The following is a 20,902-nucleotide window of genomic DNA, read 5'->3' as shown; positions in this document are numbered from 1 at the left end:
GCTCCTCTGTGCTGCCTAAAGAGGAAGAGGACACCCAGAAAACACTTCGGTGGCAATTGTGCCATCTGTGTGAAGAACCTACCTTGCCTTGCTACGATAAGGCTGGCCATGCAGTCTGGCACGCTGGTTCCAGCTGCCAAGAAAGTGATGCCCATGATCACATCTGGAATACCCAGTGTGTAGCCAATGATTGTAACCTACAGAGATGAATTAAACTGTCAGGGTGTTTGCAAGACGCAAAATTACAGATCAGCTTGCGCCAATACTGGAAGATTTATCTCAGTCCAAACCTGACTTTTCTTTTTTTTTTAAAGAGAAGCAGTAACAGGCTTTATTGGTACATTCATCACTTGGCAGAGGATAGTACTGACCTGCTATGTACTCTTTTTGGTAAGCTGCTTTACATCTTTCATCCACAATTTTCCAGACATTAACCTGGAAAAGAGGCTCTATGGGGGCCAGCTACTGGGTGTAATAGGCTCCTCACGTCGAATGAAGCTCCTAGGCATTGCCACATACAAGTAATAGCTGAACAGACACCAAAACAACCCCAAAGTTTATTATATTATGAATATATTATATGCAGGGACATATCCCCAAGATACTGCGAGCACTTCCTCTTAGCAGATAGGAGATTCCTTTAATTCCTTGTTTCTCTGCTATGCAGTTTATGATAAATTAGCGCTCTTTGAACTGATCTGCTTTTTGAAATTTTGGAGGCCTTCATTTAATGATGCCAGATTTCCTATTAGCCATGTTTAATTGCACAGAGCAAAGTGAAAAGCTCAGTCCAGGATAATATATGCTATTCTGAACTCTCTGCAGCATACTCCAAGAAACGTGAACCATATGTTGCAAGTAACGCAGTGACCCTGTGGACTCTGGTATTTCATCTATGGAAAGCTGGGAGAGCTTTTCCTTGAAAACACCTCATCCTCCCAGATGAAAAGCAGGAGAAAGCAAGTAACTTTTCATTTCTTGTTCAGGATAACAAAGGTTATTGAAAAAAAAAAAAGAAAAAACCCTCTTCTGTAACTGGTTTGTTTAGTTCCCAGGGAAAACCCTGGCATACATTTTTTGCATTTAGTTAGTATAGGAGTGCATTGTGAAGGCAGTGGAAATTTTTTGGAATTGCTTCCCCTTCCCAGAGGGGAAATAGTGGCCAGTAGTTTAGCTTTAGTGAGCTACCTCTGTGCTTGCCTGCTCCCTTGCTGAGACCTAGATCCATGCTTCCCTTTCTTCACTCTCTCCTGATGCCAACACCCCATCGCTGTTTGATTCTGCTTAAGAGTCTAGACTTCCCCAAAAGAAACATAATCCTTCCTGCAATACTCCCATAAATCAGTAACTTTAAGTTACTGAAAACTTAAAACTTTTCAGCTACACGTATCATCAACACCACCAACACGTATCATGCATGAAGCCTGCAGCAAGCTTACAGGCTCAATGACCCAGTCAGCGCACAAAGCTCTTCTTCCCAGTGAACAGGCCAATTACGCTTAGATTTCTTTGTGTTCATTTTTCCTTATCCCCTTCTACCTTTAGGACAATGAGCTAGAATCAGATTAAGTTCCTGTTGACTAGGTAGTTGTGCAGCAGTGTGGCTGAATGTCACGCTTTTGCTCGCGCTGGGTTTGAGGTGCATCATTCACAGCCCTGGCTCTCAAACTTGATCGCTCCAAGGAGAGGAAAAGCAGCTGAGGCCAGATTTGTACCAGCACCAGGGCCTCTTTACATTGACCCTGCAGGGTAAAGAGGTGTTAAACTGGTGCAAGTGGGATTTATTCCCAGCTTAAAGAATCTGCATGAAATCCCAACCCCGCATCAAGTGAAGGCCGAGATTTTGTTCGCTCATTGTTGACAGGTCTAACAGAAATGAACGCAGCCTTAAGGTTTCTCCTTTCCTGAACTTCTCCCAAAGTTCATGTATGCAGGGCTCTCTATACATTTCACTGAAGCTGACAAATCATTTCTGTTGCCTTTCCCAGGCTGTGGTCCCAGGCTCTAGCTGGTACATACCATCCACACCATCATGTAAGAGAAAGCTGCAATCCAGAGGGTAGAAGAAGCAAAGGTAACCATGAACCATTTTTCCAAGTGGGGTTTGTTACAGTTGGGCACTGTGAAGTACAGGACAAAACTCAACGGCCACGTAAAGAGCCACTTCAAGATTTCAGTCTTGCCATCTGCAATATAAAAAAGGGAAAAAAATCATAATTCTAGCCTGCTTTAGTCTGGCATGGTAGTATTTTTTTAATTTGAATGAGCAAGAGGCCAGGGCCTCCTCAGCCTAAGCGCTATGCAAATGGCTAATGACAAGACACTTCTTGTTCAGAAGAGCACAGTGTGAGAGCCAAGAGGGGAGATGGCGGGGAGAGAGAGCACACCGAGGGAACATGAAGTGCCTTCCCAGGAAATCCCAGTGAGCTTCACAAGCAATAGGTCAGTCCACACTTGATATCTTCCCTGGGTCAAATTCTGGAGGAATTAAATAAGAAGCAAGTTCTAGGAAGAGACCTGACCCATCTTCAACTACCTAATGGGAGGGTTTAAAAAAAAAGACAGAGCCAGGCACTTCTTGCAGGTGCACAAGGAAATTATAAGAGCCAATGAACTCAACTTGCAACAAGGGAAATTCTGATTAAGTACTACAGTTGTGGGTTTTCCTTTCTTTCCTACCACAAGGGTGGTCAAACACTGGAACAGGGACCCAGGCAGACTGTGGGAGCAGCATCCTTGGAGATAATCAAAACTCAACTGGATGTAGTCTTGAGCAACATGCCTTAGCTGGATCTGCTTTGAGCAGGGGTTTGGATCAGAGACCTCCAGAGATCCATGCCAATCTTTCCCATAGTATGAATCTAGCGCTATGGTCCAGAGGGCATCTAAATAACTCTCTTCGGAGCTCAGGTTCTTCTCCTTACTTGAACTACAGCTATGCTGTTTGAATGAGGAGATCTGAACAGGAGTTTGCCCCAAAATATCCCACCCATAAGGAGCAGAAACGGTCCCTGCAGTATTCTGTCTTGCCTGCAACAACTGGATTTTGACCGCTCTGGTAAGTGTGATTCAAAGGCAGAGCAGGAATATGTTATATTCACCCCGAGGCTAAGGTCCTGATGGTGTAAAAAGGAGTGGGTGAAAAGGAGAGATCCGTCCCGCAGGCCCAGGGCTCAGCAACCCAAGCCACGTATGTTTTTTCACAAGTCATGTAGCTATTCTGGCTGCTTCTCAGCCTTCCAGAAGCAGTGAGAAGCCCCTGCGAGAAGCCTAGTTAACAGAGTGACACAGAGGAGCCCAGGACCTTCTTTAATCTGCCACTGCACATCAGCACTGTCACTGCCTCATCTCTACTGGGACCACACCTTGTATTAAATATCACTGAGATAAGAGTGAAGCTCACTTCCCAGTGAAGATAAGGCCTAAACCCAGATGCATCTGAGCTACGTTCAGGCACCTTCCCATGGCCCCACCATCTTCAGTTCCCTCCGTAGTCAGCAGAGAGAGATGGACCTCTCCAAAGGGTCAACCAGGTTTCTGGGGCAGAAATGACCTGGTGGAGGTAGCTGCTGCTCCCCGCTGGCTGCAACAGTGGCCCAGGGTGACTGTGGGGCCAACACAGGAGCCTCAGAGACTATGGCTGAGGTGAACCCAAGTCCAGAGGTCTGTATCCTGAGAGGTTTCTGATGCTTTCCACTCAGTTCCTGCATTCTTTTACCTGTGACCAGGAACTAAACTGGGAGGTACAGAGTGATAGGAGCTCTCACAGAGACACTTCTACCCCAACACACATCTGTGATGCTCATGGCATACCCAAACTGAGTTTTGCTTTCTGGAACAACACAAACCCAGGAGCTTCTTACTGGGTAGGTCAAAAGGTGTGTATGGCCCTTCATGGTCATCATCATCATCTCCTTCTTCCTCTTCCTCATCGTTTTCGTTGTTCTCATTATCCTCATTCTCGTTCTCTGTCTCATTCCCGGCCTCAGCCATGTCTTCGTCTCGCCGTGTGCCATTCACACCCCGCTCGGAGGAGTTGCTTGGGCCTGTTCCGTTCTCAACCACATGCTTGATAGGTATTTTGATTGCTACTTCTGACTCACCATTGGTGTAAGCCCTGCTGTTGATCAGCCTTTGTCTCTGTAAACACAGGTACAAATTCTTGCTGAAAGGTAGATTTCTTTTTTAAAGAGATGGGGAAGAAGAGAGAGAGAGAGAGAGAGACAGACAGACAGACAGACATGCACAGAGCTCTTTAAAAATTTGATTTTAAAAGCAAAAGGGATAGATTTTTGACCATGGATAATGCAGTGCTTGCTTGCAGATGACTCTATACAAATCTCACACAGATAAAACTTTTGTATGAGCAGTACCAAGAACCATAGCTTTAACTACAGGGGTATTCCAAGATCAGGGGGCAGACTAAATGCAGACTTAACGGAATATCAGGCTACAAAATAAATGCAAGTGATCTTAACATCAGACCAACGCTGGGGGTACCCATTGCAAGTGATAGCTGCAGGTAGCATAACCTGGTCAACTTAGAGATTTCTTTACTAAAATCTCTGTGGGAACAGCTATCAGTGGATGATTTAGTAGAGTCCTTGTCAGAAGGATAAAACCTGGGAAAATGCCATCAGGGATCCTGAAAAGCCTGAACGCTGCTGTAGGAAGAGACAAATTCAGAAGGAAAGGGAGAGAGAGAGAGAGAGAAAGAAAAAAAAAAGGGTAACACATACCTCATTGATCAACATGCGACTGGCCATAGAGAGACGAGTTTTGGGAGGAAAGTGGCTGGTTATCATGATTCGGAGCCCAGCCTCAGAAAATGAAAGCTGATGTGGGTAGGCAGACAGCAGCTCATCCACCATGATCACCGAGGCTTTGCGGTGGAAATTCCCTGCAGCCAAGGAACAAAGAGAAACTGAGGCCTTCTTCTGCCAGCCGCTTGCTCTGTCCTGCGTGGTTCTCTGAAGAATAAACCCGTGCATTCCAGAGGCCCCATGTAAAAACCATTCCTTCAGCTACTATCATTCAAAATATGCCTCCTCTGCTCTTACTTTCTATCTTTAGGTGGCATTTCTTTTTAAAATAAATCACCAATACGGTGCCTCCATTCATGCTCATTATTACAAAATTAAATCTACTCTCCACACTTCATCAAAGGCCTGTATTAAGCGGATCATTGCTTCCACCAACAGTTGTTCCCCTAAGGTGGAAATGGGAAATTAATGCAAAGCTGCATTAATTCCACTGATGTCACCTGCACTTGTATGAGGATATTGACCTCACCCACCATTAACTGTACACTGGGTGAGGCAATTATCACCGCGTTCCTGTAAAGTATCAGAGCAAATGAAAAGGAGGTTCCTGTACTCTGGGATCTCAGGTCATTGCTAGAACTGCCACCAGATCTGGTGGCAAGCATGCCTGCTGGGCCACTGGGAGCGACCCGCCAGGAGGCAGCAAAGGAGAAAGGACACACAGGGCAGATAGTTAAAACATGCTCTAGCTGGGGCATAGGTATATAAGGTCAAAGCCTCAACCTAGTGAGCACAAATATTAGTGTTTACCAGCCCTGTGGGACAAGCCCAGGATTTTTTCTGCGCTTGGATGCTATGTAGGATTGTAAGTTATGAGCCACAACTGAGGCTGAGCAGCAGGGAAACCTGAGATCTTCCCTAACATAGCTGTGTTTTTTATTACAAGCTTACAATTAAAATCACTGCTGAGTACTAGCAATGTTTCATGGTGTTGCTATTTACTGCCATATCAGTAGTCTTACAGAAGAGTATCTCCTCAGCCTTCATACCAATTTTTTCTAGCTAGGAAGGTTTCCACAGAGTAGGGGTAAATATGTGGGGTCTTTCCAAGTCATAAAAGTAAAAATGGCCAGATAGCTTTTCCTTGTGACTTTTTTTGGGCTGGCAGGTCATGTGTGGCACTCTGGGGAACTGCAAGCACCCTGTTGCTACCAGGAACGTTACCAAATCTTGCAGCTCTTGCATTCTCCGCTCCACCAGCAGGACAGCCATGGCTCGCTCTTTCCTGACAGAGGCCAGGAAATAGCAATAGCAAAAATGTACACATATATTTTACAGAGTCCCAAATACACAAGCACTTTGATTCTTTTTGGTCCTCTATTCAGAAAAGTGCCAGCTCAGAAAGCAAAGGGTGGTGTCTGAAACCCTCAGGCAGGCCAACTTGCTGAAAGGGGGGCTGTTTGCTACCCTGGGCTGCTGGCTGGTGTGCACAGCAGTGCTGTTTGCCTTCCAGAGCCACAGGTGGCCCACTGCCAAAGCAATACAGGAACAATACGCAAGAAAATGAAGCAATCCCTTGGTCTCTCTTTCCGCAGCCAGTCTGAGGAACTGCAAATGTTCAGACAACAAAAACAAAAATTTACCTACGGCTGAGTAGCGTCATGCAAGGAGGCACTCTGAGGATGTTCAAACATCTGAGGATGTTTAAACTACATCCCACAATCAAAACTGCCCCATGTGTGCGCAATCCTGAGGTCACCGGATAGACCTGAATGACTAAGGCCTGAGCCTGTGCTTCATTTTTATCAGTTTAATGCTACTGGTAACGAGCGTAGTTTTCCTGCCAGCACAGTTTTAGCGTTAAGAGCCCCAGGCTCCAGAGGGCTCTTCCAGTAAAAGGAGCTTCCCCCAAACCAGAGCACGCTGCGCTCACAAAAGCCTTCCCTCTAGTCACCCATCCAGCATTAACATGATAGCTGGCACCTGGCAGACTCACCAGAGGGCTTAATGTCAATAAAAAGTCCCATCTGCGCTTCATAGGAAGTTACTTACTGCATATGGACTATGTCTTTTCACAGCTCTTTGTGGGAAAAGAGAGACCTATTTTTGTTAGTTTTTTTGAGTTCCAGCGTAACAAAAGTGGCAGCTCATCTGTACCCAAAGCCTGGGACCGCTTTAGACGCAACATAGCTCCTTGCCGAGTTAAACCAGTGACTTTTTTGGCCAGGGGAGTTGGGGCTGTTATTGCTGAGGATAGGGGCATATAACCCCAGGAATTACTGCACGTGCTTGTCGCCTGCTGCAAAGATAAAGTATGATACGTTAGCCTCTGTGAATACAGTTTAGCATGTGTTTGCAAAGACACACACGCAGCTACTGCAGCTGAGCTATGGAGTGGGTGGTTTTTTTATGCTGAGGAAATGTAATCAGTTATATATGTGATCATGATTTAAATCAAATGATCATGATTTAAATCAGAGGATTTTGGCCAAAGTGAAAACATCGACTTAGAGATCATTTACATGGAAAAGTTAGGCATATGCAAGACGAAGTAAAGCACAAGTGTATGTGAAGTAAAAGCACACCATCTACATCAGGGCAGAGTCCCCTCCCGCCCCCTTGGGGACACGTACCCTGGCTTAAGTATGGCTTTTTTCTCTGTTCAGTTTACGTCGCTTTGGAAATGCATCAAATTTAGCTGGAGGTACTAGATGCAGATGGGCACCTAGATGTGTCCACGGGAGGACTTAGGCTGGTGGGGATACAATGGTCTAAAAAAATAGCTCCCGGACACATCAGGCCTGAAGCTGAAAGAATCTGTTCAGGCAGGCACTTTCCTCGCAGCTGAGCTGCCCCTGTCAGCAAGAAGGGGACAGCTGTCACCCAGGCCCCCCTCTGCGTCCCTTGGAGCCACCGGCCTCCTACTGCTGCCACAGCAACTTGCAAAAGGGCCACTGCTCTTCCTATTCATTGCTGATAAGACATAGCCAGCCCGTACCGCGTGACTACCGGCCAAACTTGTAAAATATTCAGAATGAGGCAAGCAAGTAGGGTGACTTACTGGAACAGTTACCTTTCTTTAGTAATACCACTGTGGCGTCACAGTTGCTGTTATCATCCATTTCTGTGTTGCTTGCTAATCCGTTCACCATATTTGCAGCGCTTTTTGTCTTCCTTTCGAAGCAGTGATGTATGGTAGAGTTGTACCTAGACAAATGAAACAAACTGTAGGTGTACCTTTGCTCTGTTTAAGTGGGTTTCCTGACGCTCTTCCTTTCCTAGGATAGGATGACCCAGCCAAGCAAGGGAAGGAAAGCTCTCTGGTTTTAAGGAAATCTAGCTACAGCATGCTGCAGCTGTAACTACATCATGTACAAAGTAATCTTTCCATACCCAGAAGGCTATGAAGCATATGAGAAATGAATCTTGAATGGAATGTGTGTTTATGTATTTATATGTAATTAGTGCTCTTTATTGCAAATCTAACGAATACTTTTCACTATCCAAATTTATTTTTCATTATCTAATGACAGCTGAGCACAAGTGGTGTTTTACCTCTGAAGCCATACCAGAGAAACACAAGACCATATGCTAAGTTCTGTCTTTACTTTGAAAAAAAAAAAAACAAACCAAAAAGCAAAAAAAAACAAACCAAAAAGCAAAAAAACTGCAAACTTTTGGTTCTTATTTCATGCTGAGTGAGCCAGGGTTGGACACAAACGAGAGCCGAGGATCTCACCACGTGATTCAAGGCCAGAGTGGATCACTCTGAACCCCTGGCCATGCCGACAACCTCCCTCTCTCCATCCAAACAGCTCTGCAACAGCTGGGCAAACTACAGCATTGCATCCAGCAAAACAATCCGCTCCAGATTTAAACATCACAACTACCTGCTCTGCACGGGTGAACCTACGCTCCACATTAAAGGGAAAGCTCCTAATTACGAGAAGTCTGGTGAATTCTGACTTGTGCTCCCTTCAAATCAGCCTGCTTCGCTGTTCTCACTGAGCACTGCCCTCATAATATTTACTCTGCTCATCATTTCAAAACAAAGCTCTAATCTTACTTGTTGAGACAAGACCCACTGGTGTGCTTGGCAGCTGGCAGGTTTTGTTTAACGTTCCAGTGTAAATCCGGGTTTCCTTTCCACTGACTTTTAAAAACAAGGCAGGAGGAGCAGGAGCAAACAGCACAATTGACTATTTCACCGGCACAAGCTCGTGTGAAAGAAGTTACACAGGTCAGACACATTTCACCCAGAAAACCAATGCTGGCTATGCTGTAGTTTTATCATGGGTCGCAAAGTAAGGAACAGGGAGTTGCTGTGGAGTTTTGAGAAGCAGGCTGCAATTGATAAAGCGACTGGAGGAAGACCAGTGGCCAGGTCTGAGGGCAGTTGCTTTGGTGGGACTTGGAGACGGACTCCATTCTCTGCTCTGCCACAGACACACTGCATTAGCCTGGGCTGGGTAAGACCTGGAAAGCATCCTCCACCTTTAGATGTCTGCTCCTTGGATCTGGGCAATGGAGATAAACGGCCACGTCCCATCTCGCCAGGAGAAATGACAGATAAACGTGCGAAAGGGCGAGGTGCTCCGGCCGGTGTGATGGGAACCCTGCCTCCAGCCGGCAGCTCTCTTGTGTCACCTCTGTGGGCTCTGGAAAAGCATCGGAGCAGGGAGCCTCACGGTCTAGACCTATTGCACTTACTTCATGATAACGATGTAGATGGCGTACATCAGCACTAAGACTAAGGATTCCCACCTGCAACCAAAAGCAACACAGAAGACAAGTCAGAGGGGGACTCAGAGATGCTGCTGCATGAATTCAGCCCTTCCCCGCTCCCACTGTGCCACAAACTCACAGGAGGGCTCGACCCTCTCTGCCTGTCTTAACACAGCTCTAGCAGAGGGCACAGGTAAAGAAATGGCCGGCACACCCAAATGACTGCTTTGTTTTTTGACTTCTGCTCTGGTTTTACTCGGCCACCTCAATCCATCAGCTAAAGCAAATGGCTAAAAAAAAAGGGGAAAGTTCAGTAAATAAATGTGCATCCAAGGAATTTGGACTTTTCTGGAAGGGCAACACACCTGGGGGCTGCAGCAGAGGGAGGGGAGCAGCTGTCCTGCTTTGCATGCCCGGCTTGGGGTGCAAAGCAGCTTGCTGGACTCGAGGAAAGGACCTTGAATGAAGGGGCAGCTGCTTTCCGGTCACAGTGAATGCAGCAGACAGTGCTTTAAGCCACTGCTTTGATACAGTCTATTTTTTCTCCGCAGTTTCCAGGTCAAACTAAAGAAATGTGCACAGAAATAAAACACAGCGTGGCTTTTGGAAGTTGTTCCTAGGCAGTTGTATTTTTCTCTTCTTTTTCATTGACCAAAATGCTGTACTCCGCCTGGTTTGCTATGGCAAGCCACGGGCCCTGTGAAAATCCCCCACGTGAAGTTTGCAGCATGCTAAGATGCATAGGTCGTTGTCTTTTTAAGAAGGATTTCCTTGGAGATGCTGCACGCACCATACCAATCCCTCATTCCCTGCTTCTGGCAGTTCAACACCCAGCTGCCTCATTGATGTGTTTTAGTAGAAGGACAGAGTCAAATTTAACTGGGCCTCGATGCAATTTTATTTAAAAACAAAACAAAAACAAAGAAAAACAAGCTATTGCAAAACTCGATGTTTCAGAAATCCTTGCGTGAAATTAAACAGAAATCCCCCAGTGAGAACAAGTTTAAGAAAACATGCAACACAAAAAGCCTCACTCCCCCTAGTGCTTGTAATCCAAATAATACTGGCTGTGAGTGAAATCAAAGCTACCACTGTCACTCTCCAAGCCCTGAGATGCGCTGAAAACAAAGGATGAAAGCAAAACAATTGAAAGCATGTTCATTTTTAAAAGTCTTTAAAGCCTTCCTAGCCTACCATAGACGTGCGGTACATGTAAGGACATTTGTCAGTGTATAAGACATTTATGCACATATATGTTTCTATAGCTACTGCTCATTTTCTCTTTCTCCTCCTCTTCCCGTTAACCCTGGGGTTTTTTTCAGCGCTTGTGTTATAATCAGAACAAAACGACAAGAAAAGGGATTCACCGCCGCACATACTCACCAAGAAACTTTTTCATCATAAATAAACTGTAGAGGAAAGATTTAAAAAGAGGCATGTTAGAAACAAACCACGAAAGCATGCATTAGGGCTGGGAGCAGTCCCTCACCTGAGCAAGGCACAGAGCAACGGGACGAAGTCCTGCTCACTGTTTTGCCCCTGCCTGCCTGCCCAGCCCTGGCAACTTTCCAACTCTCACTTTGTCCCACCTAGAAAACACAGGCTGGTTCCCCCTCCTAAAGGCCGTGAGGGCCTCGTATAACTGGTGCTACCTGCAACACGGGACCAGGTGGTTTTGCAGGTGGAAAGCAGGGAAAACAGAAGCAACCTGGAGAAGGACCTATATCCGCTTTGCTGAGCGGCATCGGTCAGTCTGGCCAGAGGTAGCACCTCTCCCTGGGAGCCGTGCAATCCGTACGCGCATTTAGGGCCGACTGCACAGCTAGTGTGAACGGCAGGAGCCCCACGAAAACTGATGGGGTAACCTATAAACCCTGCCAGCTCAGATCTGGCCCTGGGGGGTTTACTTCCTTCTCATCTAAGTGCTCACCACGCCAGCTGAACGTAACCACTGTGATAGCTATTTCAGCACACCTAGCGACCATTTAAGCTTTCATGATAACGCCGTGCGAGCCTCTTCAGGAAAGAAACGTGGCCTTCTCCAGCATGCGTGAGGGAGGTATTGTGTGCCACGGAAAAAAATAACGCCATGCAGCAGAGGCGAAGGACTCTGCCTGTTTGCACTTGGTTTTCAGGGTCTGAGAAGGCAGATTGCAGGTCAACTTTTCCTGTCACCGGTAGATGGCTGTCCTGTTTCATAGCTGGGTGCTTTTCTGCTTTTCAGCCCCCAGCAGCACCAGCAGATGTTGGGAGGAACGCGGAGTGCCACGCTGCTGGTAGCACCCCCGGCCTTGCCTCTGCTGCTCCCTTCCCTGTAAGCGTCCATCTGCGAGAGGGCTGCTGTCGCTGCTGCTCCCGGGCATCGCTCGCAGAGCGGGGGACTCATCCCAGCGTGGCGCTCAGCATGCACCACGTGATTTCATTGTGACAGGTTCCAGCGGCTGGAGAGCCAGCCCTGCTGCCCTTGGCCCTGCTGCCACTTCTCCCCAGCCCACGAGCAACACAGCCATGCCCCTTCCCCGAGCACTGAATCGCTGCATTTGGGCTATGGGACAGCTGCAAATGAGACTCCACTAGCACGCAGCAGGGAAACCCAGATGCAGAGCTGTGACCAGCGCGTCCTCAGGAAGAGAGCAGGGCCAACACTTCATAGCGCCTGAGCTGCAGATGGGGGCCAACACTTGATCATGGCCAAGCTGCGGATGTGGGCCAACGCTTCATCGTGGCCAAGCTGTAGATGTGGGCCAACACTTCACTGTGGCTGAGCTGTACACCTCTGAGGGATCTCCGCTAGTACTGCACACACAGCAACCCTACAGCTTCACAGCCCAGAAAGCCACTATGTGCAGCTTTCAACTTTCATGAGAAGGTTACTTTTCCTTCAGTCCTTCTAAAGCATCTGCATGTGGTTTGAGCTCAGTGCTGCATGAAGTGATCTAAATGCTGTATTTGCGGTAGGAAAGCACCTCCATGGAAGCAGCACCAGAGAAACCAAGAGAAAGGAAATGACCTTTTGAAGGCACAATGAAATACTTCCCTTAAGCTATACAGCTTGTAAATAGCAGCTCTTGTTTGGTAGCAAGCACCAAACAGTGGTTATATCTGTTATAGGAAGAAAACATGACTGCAGAACATTATGCATGTGATAAGTTATGGCTCCCAGTCACCATGATTTCATCTGACAGTGGCTATTTCGAGCTACAATGTGTTGGTGTGATAGGACACGAAAACATGTGCAGTGACCTTTGTGATTAGAAATAGCACCAATCTCACTTTCTTCACTAATGACTTTGACCATGTCCTTCCAAGTTAAGAAACACTAGGATTTTTTCCTTTCAAGGAAATAATAAGAACTAACAGCTTTGACAAGCTTTAACAGATGACAAGGCAGCTCTTTAATATTATTTTAAGGGGAAAAAAATTATAAGGCCAAATCAAGGTGAGGCAAATGTGATAAGCGGAGTTTATCTGCTTATAATCTGTGTGATTTAGAGTTCACTCAGTCTTATCACCTGGCCTGGAGCACTGAACAGGTGAGTTTACTGCTTTGCTATTTATTGCGGCAGCACTGCAATTCCTCTGCTGGTGCAAATGGAAGGAGACAAAGCCATACTGATTTACACAGCAGAATATTAAGGTTTTTTTTAACTTGTTGAATCCATAACCTTAAAATACTCTACATTGGCAGGAAAGTGTTTATTTCCCCACATGCATATTTATGACGATGCAAGACACCAATGGTGTGCAACTCATACCGAAGCACTACGATCTGCTGTTTAAAATAATACGTGAGGAACCTTCTGCAAGTAATACCACCCTTCAAGGCAGATGATCACATTCTGAGGCTGCGGGCAAGTCTCAATGCGCTGACATTGAAAATTATTCCTATATAGTAAAGCGTTCAAGCTCCTAAAATTGAAGACTTGTAGAAGTCTGACAAACTTGATGCGAAGAATGTATTTATGTATTTATGGATTTTGCTGAGCAAGAACAGGCTCCACCTTGTTTTCAGCTGTCCTGTTCAACTGGGTCCTGTGTGTGGCTGGATATTGCTTAATACACCATACATGGCAGTGTAACCATTGCGACGTGGGGCTTTTTAAGTCTCACACAGGACAATCTGTGGTTTTTTTTTTTTTTTCATGTAATGATCAAGAAGCACTTTATATCTCACAGGAAAATGTCTAAAGGATGACTGACAGGATGAGAATAAATAAGTTTATATGGCTGATGAGCCTACACCCATAATTCGTCCAGCTCACTCTTATCTTTCATTAAACAAGCTATCTTTGGTGGTAACGTGAAATAACCAGCCATTTCAATATCACTGTACACCTTCTGAAAGCAATAGAGCAAGCGCTTCACTTTAGATTACAGAGCAACCACAGAAATCGACAGTGTCTCTACAGGTGTTTGTCAGGGATGTCCAGCTGATATCGAGGAAGTGCATGGTCTCGGTCCCCATCTCTAAAGTATCTCCTTCATGTGTGGAGAGTACTCTGGACCCCTCACAGAGAAATCCTGGCTGACATATATTGTATCAGCAACAGGGAGACCGCTCTGGAACGGAGCTGCGCCCTGGGAGAAAGGATGTGGGACAGGGAAATCCTGGCCTTTCTGCAGCCACCTGGCTTCTGGCACTTGCTTTTTATTCCCAAGAGGACGTTACATATTCTGTAGTTTTATATCTTCAGATTTTCACTGAAAGAATCAATAGCATGGGACATAAAGGTTTCTGCACATTTCAAAAATCTGACACCAAAGCAACAAAATAGAAAGCCAAGTCCTACTACAGCTCATGCCAACTCTTAACAATACAGCTTATTTCTGTCCCAGTTGAAGGGCCACTTTCCTCTCATTCATTTCCACAGAGTGGACAAACCAGGCCATTTCCCTCTCTGTCCCCTGGGTACTATTTTGGAGGGTTGGCAGCCCTGGGGACACCACGTGCAAAGCGTTCTGCCCTCTGCATGGACCATGGGGGTTGTCCAAATGGTGACACTGGGCACTGAAGAGCCAGTATTTGAACGATAACGTGCTGCTACCTTAACTTGATTCTGCCTTAAGAGGACATGAAAATCTGAGTCACTGGGAAGCCACAGGTCCCTTGATGCCTGGAAGAGAGGGGGAGAAATTTCTTAAGCTGAAGCAGTGTTTAGATTCTGAAAGACGAAATCCTCATTTGCGTTTAACAGAGGATCTCTGCTGCATTCAGAAGGGTTGGTACACCACCTTGGAGCTAAATCAGGAGCCATTTCACCCGTTTGCCTTTCCTCCTGTCTGGCTGTTTCTCTTAAGGGACACTTAAAAGACCTTTGCCATGATTTCTGAACAGCAGTAAGGCTCAATCCACATCTCCCACACTACAATTAGCCATTTAACGCCGTAACTTCAGAACAAGAGTTCTGGTGACGCCTCCAAGCCTTGGCTAACGCTTGCAGTACTTCCACGGCTGCATTTCGGACCCTGAACCTCACTGGTGGTAAGATCAGCAGAAGAGTGGGAGCAGATCTGGAGTGAAGCTAAGCCAAGGCTTAGGAAAAAATAACAGCATCCTGGTATTATGGGCTACAGTCCCAAAGGAAAAGGACTTCTGCAGTTCTGTAACCATGAAGAATAGCTTATACAGAAATAAAGTACAGGAGACCAGAGCTTTCCTTAGGATAACAGAGATGTCTAGTCAATGAGCGCTATGAATTTTAGTTACATATGACATGTAACTAGAAATTTCAGGGATGCACTGGACACAATAAGATGAGAATGACTCTCAGCATAGCAAAGCAGCTGATGACACAAGGATGAACCAGCCATGAAAAATGCTGCCTTGCTTGAACAAATGAAAAACCAATGACAAGTTCAACAAGAGATCTTTAATTTGTCTGCCCCCAGGCAATAAATGAAACATCCAATTCGGACAACAAGAGGTTAAATGCCAGGAAGCTGCCCAGCTCTGTGCTTCCCTTGGAGTAAACTAAGAGAATGACTGCTAGTTTGAATACGTGTCTTTATGCTCACACAGTGCAATTTATTACAATTAGTAGGAGTGGCTGAGTTTATTGTTTAGGAACATACTTTTTAGTATGATGTTACTGTCGAGCTGTTAAAGCAGGAAAAGAGTTTTTTGTTTCGCAGCTCATTGCTAATAATTATGTAGCTTTTATTCTAGCAGCAGCTCTGATGCATGAATTAGACTTAGACTGAAGATAAGTTATTTTTCGTAAGGTGCTAAAATGCTGACCTTGCAGCGTGGGAAACAAAAGTACAAACAAGTTGAGGCAAACCCTCTGAGATTTCAGAGATAGGCATCTGTACCTACAGTATATGTAGGTGGTATACAGGCACTTGCAGAGTGAAGGCAAAACAAAACACAGTGTTGAAATTGAGAGTAATAAAAATAGCACAAAGGTTAGAAGCGCAAGTGTTCATCTTTCTGATTATAAAGTTCCCTTCTTCTTGCTTACAAATGAAAGTTAACCCCACAAAAACACTCTTCTTTTTCTGGGGAATCTAGAGTCTTCATGTCCAAAAATCATGCAAAGAAGTACCTGTTGCCAGAAAACTCAGTTTTTGCATTTCCTGACTTTGTTTTGTAGTGGTTGCAAAGATAACGCTAAGCTGATGGCAGGGTCGTAAGCACTTGTACTAAACATTTCTTCACTGTATGGCCTGAGTTTGAGAGAGTCAGAGTACTTACGGAGCTTGTTGAAAGCAGGAACAAGAGCAGCACTGAGAATTACTGTAACCCTCATTAGAGGATTTGCTGATAGTGTGTATTAAATAAGACCTGTGCACACAAATATGTGTGGACATATCTAACACACTGTAATGTTTTGTAATTGTTGAGGATCTCTTTCCTCTGGGCACAAATGATGCCTCCTTATTGGTAGGTAGGATTTTTGGGGGAAGCAGAGCCAGTAGAAACAGGAAGGGTTGCTGCGTGGAGAAGACAGAACCACACGTCCACGTCAGAGCTGGAAGAGGGGCCGTCGCACAGCGTTTCAGCTCTGTGCTCTGTCCCTGCCCAGAGACTGTGGCACCTCACTTTCCCCTAGCTCTTGCTTCAGGCTTCCTCGATCACTTACCCTTGGGTCAAGCTTTTTGACAGAACCACGGACATCGCAAATACATTTGTCCCTAAGCAGAAAAGCCGCATGACTCCTGGAGCTAGGGTCTTAGACACCAGATTACGATTTCTTAACAGCCCCCCTTCAGAGGCTGCAGCCGACACATGGGCTCCCATGGAGGATTAACATGTATAGTAACCGTCAAAAACTTACCACAATGAGTGCAACAACGGATAGCGTATAGTAGATTGAATCTCTCAAGAGACTCCATGACGACAGCGCAACGACCTGGGAAAACATGCCAAGAAAGGAAGTCGGGATGAGTGCGACTGGCACATTAACAGTGTGTGTCAGAGTAAAGCCTGTCGTTTTGAGTGCAAGCTGGCCCCATGCATGCTAGGACACAATGAGGAGATGAAAACAGGGGAGCGCACCGGCTTTCTGAGGCTGCTTGAAGGAAAGGCACTAGAGAGATGGAGGGTTATGGCCAAACCTGAAAAGCAAAAGTCGTAAGGTCACAGGCAGCACTTTCCATGCTAAGTCACAGCATACCTACAGAGTCCAACAGGTCTGGGGGTATCAAAAAAATTTGTTCACAGCTAATTGCAGGTGGAAATGGGCTCAATGTTTTGAGTAGGGGAAGTCACGAGGCAGCAGCAGAGGGAAGATCAGCAAAAACGAAGGCTGGCTCTTCTCGAGCACGTGCTTCTTTTATACACTTTGGGACACGTTGTGTGATCAGCTCAGCATTGCACAGGCTCCTGTCTGAAAGCAAGAAGCCGATAACTCATGTACTTAACTGAAAAGCAGTGTATTAGGCATATGAGAAGGGCGAGAGTCCTGCTTTATTCCCTTCTGCTTTACAGAAAGTACCTTCCACTCTGTGACTGTGCAAGGAACCCAGACCTGAGCTTTCCAAGAGTTCTGGGAGGAGGACAGACCTCAGCACAGTCATTGGGTGAACAGAGAAGCTCATATAATGGGACACTTTGGAAAACTCCACCCTTCTCGCCAGCTCTTTGCAGACTGCCAGAGTATTTTTAATCCTGCAAAGCAAAGCTTGACACTTTGTTCTCTCTCTGTTTCTCTCTCTGTTCAGGACCATTGTTTTTGTTCCAGCAAGGTAAAGATATTTCCTGTGGCTATAACATCAGAGTAAGGTTGCACGTTTCAGCACTGAAAACCATCGGGAGGTGCTAAAAAGGTATAACCAGGCCGATCTGTAAGAGAGGATTGTGCCCATTTGTCCTATGTTCAACAGACTCTCAAAGGGCTCTGTATATGCCAAAAAAACTGGATGCCTAAGAGTAGAACCTTCAATATGCCTTATTTATGTAACATCTCTATATTAACAAACCATATAGACTCACTGATTTAAGTGGAGCCCTACATGGGCAGAAGGATTTGCTGATGAAGAGCAGTTTGCAGAGTAGCTAATGATACATTAAGAGGGCCAATTTACTTGGGAAGTCCACAATGAAGTTGAAGGTAGAAACTTCCTCTTTGTATGAGAAATGAGGCACACATTTCTAATAGTGATCAAACATGTGGGACCAAGAGAACAGAGGGGATACTCCGTCTCTGGATGTCTTCAAATAATGACTTGGCATACTCCAAGGGAAATAAAGCTACCGGGCTACCTACGGTAACAGGTAGCTGCATCGACTGCTTTTCAGACAAGTTGAGACTAGATGTTTAATGATTTCCTCTGACTTTAAATCTATTAAGGGAACTGACATTTCTCTGTACAGCCCACAGGGGCCTCAAATGGATGGAAATCCATATGAGAAAGGGATTCACATGAAATGTGCTGAAACACTAAGTCACTCCTTGACTTCCTTAATTAGTAAGGCTGGAGGAGATGCAGACTGTCATGTGGCAGTAACATCTTCCATCACCTAAATCATGATCCATTTTATCAGCAGTTCCCCAAAGCTGATCTGTCTCCTTAAATTTGATTCTCCCTTTCTAGAATGCATTTTATGCATTGCCTTTGTAAATACACTTCTCTGCTACATCCGCAAGTCATGTTTCTTCATGAATCCAAACAACCAGAAACTTTACTTTTATTTTCTGCCATCTGTAAAATTCCCTTCTTATGCAGGAAAATTGAGATACAATATTCAACCCCCATTTACCAAGATTAACCCTTAGAGCACTAGCACCTGTGAAGAATACCGGTCAAAGAAAAGCTTTTATGACAATAAACGTTATTATCATTGATACTGGGGCTGCTTTGCAATGCTAAGAAAGCAAGATGTGATCTTAAGGCATAGCTATTGCTATCCAAAAATAAGGCTGCTCTACTACAGCTTTTCTTACTTTTTCTAATCAAAGAACTCCCTAGAGTTTTAAGGGGAAAAAAATCCCATCAGCATCTTGAGCAGTGTTTGCACAACAGTTCTCATTTCCTACTCAAAATTCAGGCAAAACTTGGAACATTCCCTTGGTTTACGTTTTCCTGCATGCATGAGATGGTAGATCAGTTTGATGCATTACAGCTCATCTGTAGTCCAAGAGACCTTGGGTTGAGAAGAAGTGATGTCAAAGTAATGGAAAGAGGAATCAAGTCCCAATTATTTATGAATGACAGAAAAGTTCTCAAGGGCCCTGAGGGCTCTTTGATATCCTTTTCCCCCTGAATTCCCTCCCATACGCACACCAGAGCATCCCCCACTAGAGTCTGCAGCAATAAAATATGTTTTGTATGCTAGAGCTCTGTCATCACACTTATTCCCACCACTTTCTCTTTCTTCCTTCCTTTTGCATTATGTGTTACTCATTTTCCCAGGCCTGTGACTCTTGCATTGCTCAAGAGAGGAAACCAGCCTGATACACTGAGCAAGAGCATCAGGGACACAACAGACCATTGCGCAGGGGGGCACCATTGGGCACCGAAGCCCCCAGCTGCTGCCCAGCATTGTGGGTACTCCCCATCATTTGACTGACTGGTCATGAAAGTGTCTGCCGTATGACTACATGCCTGTGCCCACTGAGAGACCAGCTGCTGGCATCTCATACAGGGGGTTTCCAGGAATTTTAGACAGCTAAATGAGGGGGCTTGTCCTTGCTGAAATGTTAACTTGGCCCAGGCTGACTTGTTCAGGGAACGATAACTTGAGCGGCAGGCGTCACTCATCAAAATGCTACTCCAACAGTACAGAGCAGCCAGATCACTGCTAGCTTGACCATCAGCAGAACCACAGCTTCACCCACCACACCGGTGGCCCGCTACCACGGGTTCCCAGCACACTAAAGCTCTGCATGCATTCAGGATGGGGGTGAATACGCAAGTTAATGCTCCAGCAGAGAAATACTATACGAATAAGAAAGCAGGCAATTTATATGCAATAGAGGATAAAATAGGACTTCTGTGCAGTTCATTTCACTTGACACCTTTCACAGCCACAGAAATCAGGAGGAACTGTGGTCATTGTGGGCTGAATGAGACAAGAATCCAGATCTTAGATGAAAAAACGCCAGTGAATAATTTAGCCTTTAACTTCATTAATAGCATTTCAAAGGGCAGACTAAAAACAGTCACATGGTGGTAACAACCTCCATATGCTAAAACTCTAATTATTTTTTTTCACAGTCCTAGGAAGTCTCAGTAGAACCGTCTCCTCAAATCTGTGTTTTCCATTTCTGGAGTGCATTTCAAACACTGTGGGTCACATCCTTCACAGGTGTAAACCACAAGGAGGCAGCTGAGGGATGGCTAATTCACACTGCTCTGTATCTGGCCCTGCATTTACAAATGTGTTTTCTGACCACATCCTTCAGTCATGCTTGTGCATGAATTCAGTGAAACAAACAGTAACTTCATTTTCATTTCTACAGTATCTATAAAAAGGTCCTATTTCAGAGTGCTGGCAAAAACAGTTTCCCTTATTTCTCTACTGTTAACTCTTGCAATTCTGGAATTTTCCTAACTGCTAGGAAAATTAATGCTGTGAAAAATGCTGAAAATTACACTTATATTCTCTAAGGCCTCTTAACGCTGTAGCTTTTTTAAGCGGATGTAATTTATGCTCAGTGTAAAGTCTCTCTATTTAACTAGTGCCATGTACAAAACTTATCTAAAATGAGAAACAGACCTTTAAAGTCCTCGAGTCAGATTAGATTTATGCCATCTGACAATATGTTTCAACGCATGTAAAGACAAATGAATGGAGGTGCTTTATGATGGCAATTTCCAAATGCAGAAACCTTGAGTTAGATTCATAATTCTGTTTGGAGATCCTTAATTAAATCTTCCATCTTATATTTAGCAGACTCCTTCATTTTGATTGAGCAATTTTTATAAGAAAGTTTATAATATTATAGTGGTCTATTCCAGTCTGCTTTTAT

The 20,902-nt window shown here is 45.1% G+C and overlaps 1 protein-coding gene across 2 annotated transcripts in view; it reads right to left on the bottom strand.

Annotated features, from left to right (window-relative positions):
• SLC24A3 (solute carrier family 24 member 3) overlaps nucleotides 1-20,902 on the bottom strand; it is a 270,569-nt gene that overhangs the window by 28,880 nt on the left and 220,787 nt on the right. For both annotated transcript variants that reach the window (XM_068940760.1, XM_068940762.1), the window contains exons 7-14: nucleotides 16,766-16,840; nucleotides 10,872-10,897; nucleotides 9,474-9,527; nucleotides 7,825-7,970; nucleotides 4,740-4,900; nucleotides 3,864-4,140; nucleotides 2,020-2,186; nucleotides 83-197 (exon numbers count right to left, since the gene is read on the bottom strand). In XM_068940760.1, the coding sequence (XP_068796861.1) occupies nucleotides 83-197; nucleotides 2,020-2,186; nucleotides 3,864-4,140; nucleotides 4,740-4,900; nucleotides 7,825-7,970; nucleotides 9,474-9,527; nucleotides 10,872-10,897; nucleotides 16,766-16,840 (1,021 nt within the window). The remainder of the gene's footprint in view (nucleotides 1-82; nucleotides 198-2,019; nucleotides 2,187-3,863; nucleotides 4,141-4,739; nucleotides 4,901-7,824; nucleotides 7,971-9,473; nucleotides 9,528-10,871; nucleotides 10,898-16,765; nucleotides 16,841-20,902) is intronic.

The sequence above is a fragment of the Struthio camelus genome, chromosome 3 (genome assembly GCF_040807025.1).
Source record: "Struthio camelus isolate bStrCam1 chromosome 3, bStrCam1.hap1, whole genome shotgun sequence".
Classification (NCBI taxonomy): domain Eukaryota; kingdom Metazoa; phylum Chordata; class Aves; order Struthioniformes; family Struthionidae; genus Struthio; species Struthio camelus.
This window is presented reverse-complemented; position numbering and strand designations above follow the sequence as displayed.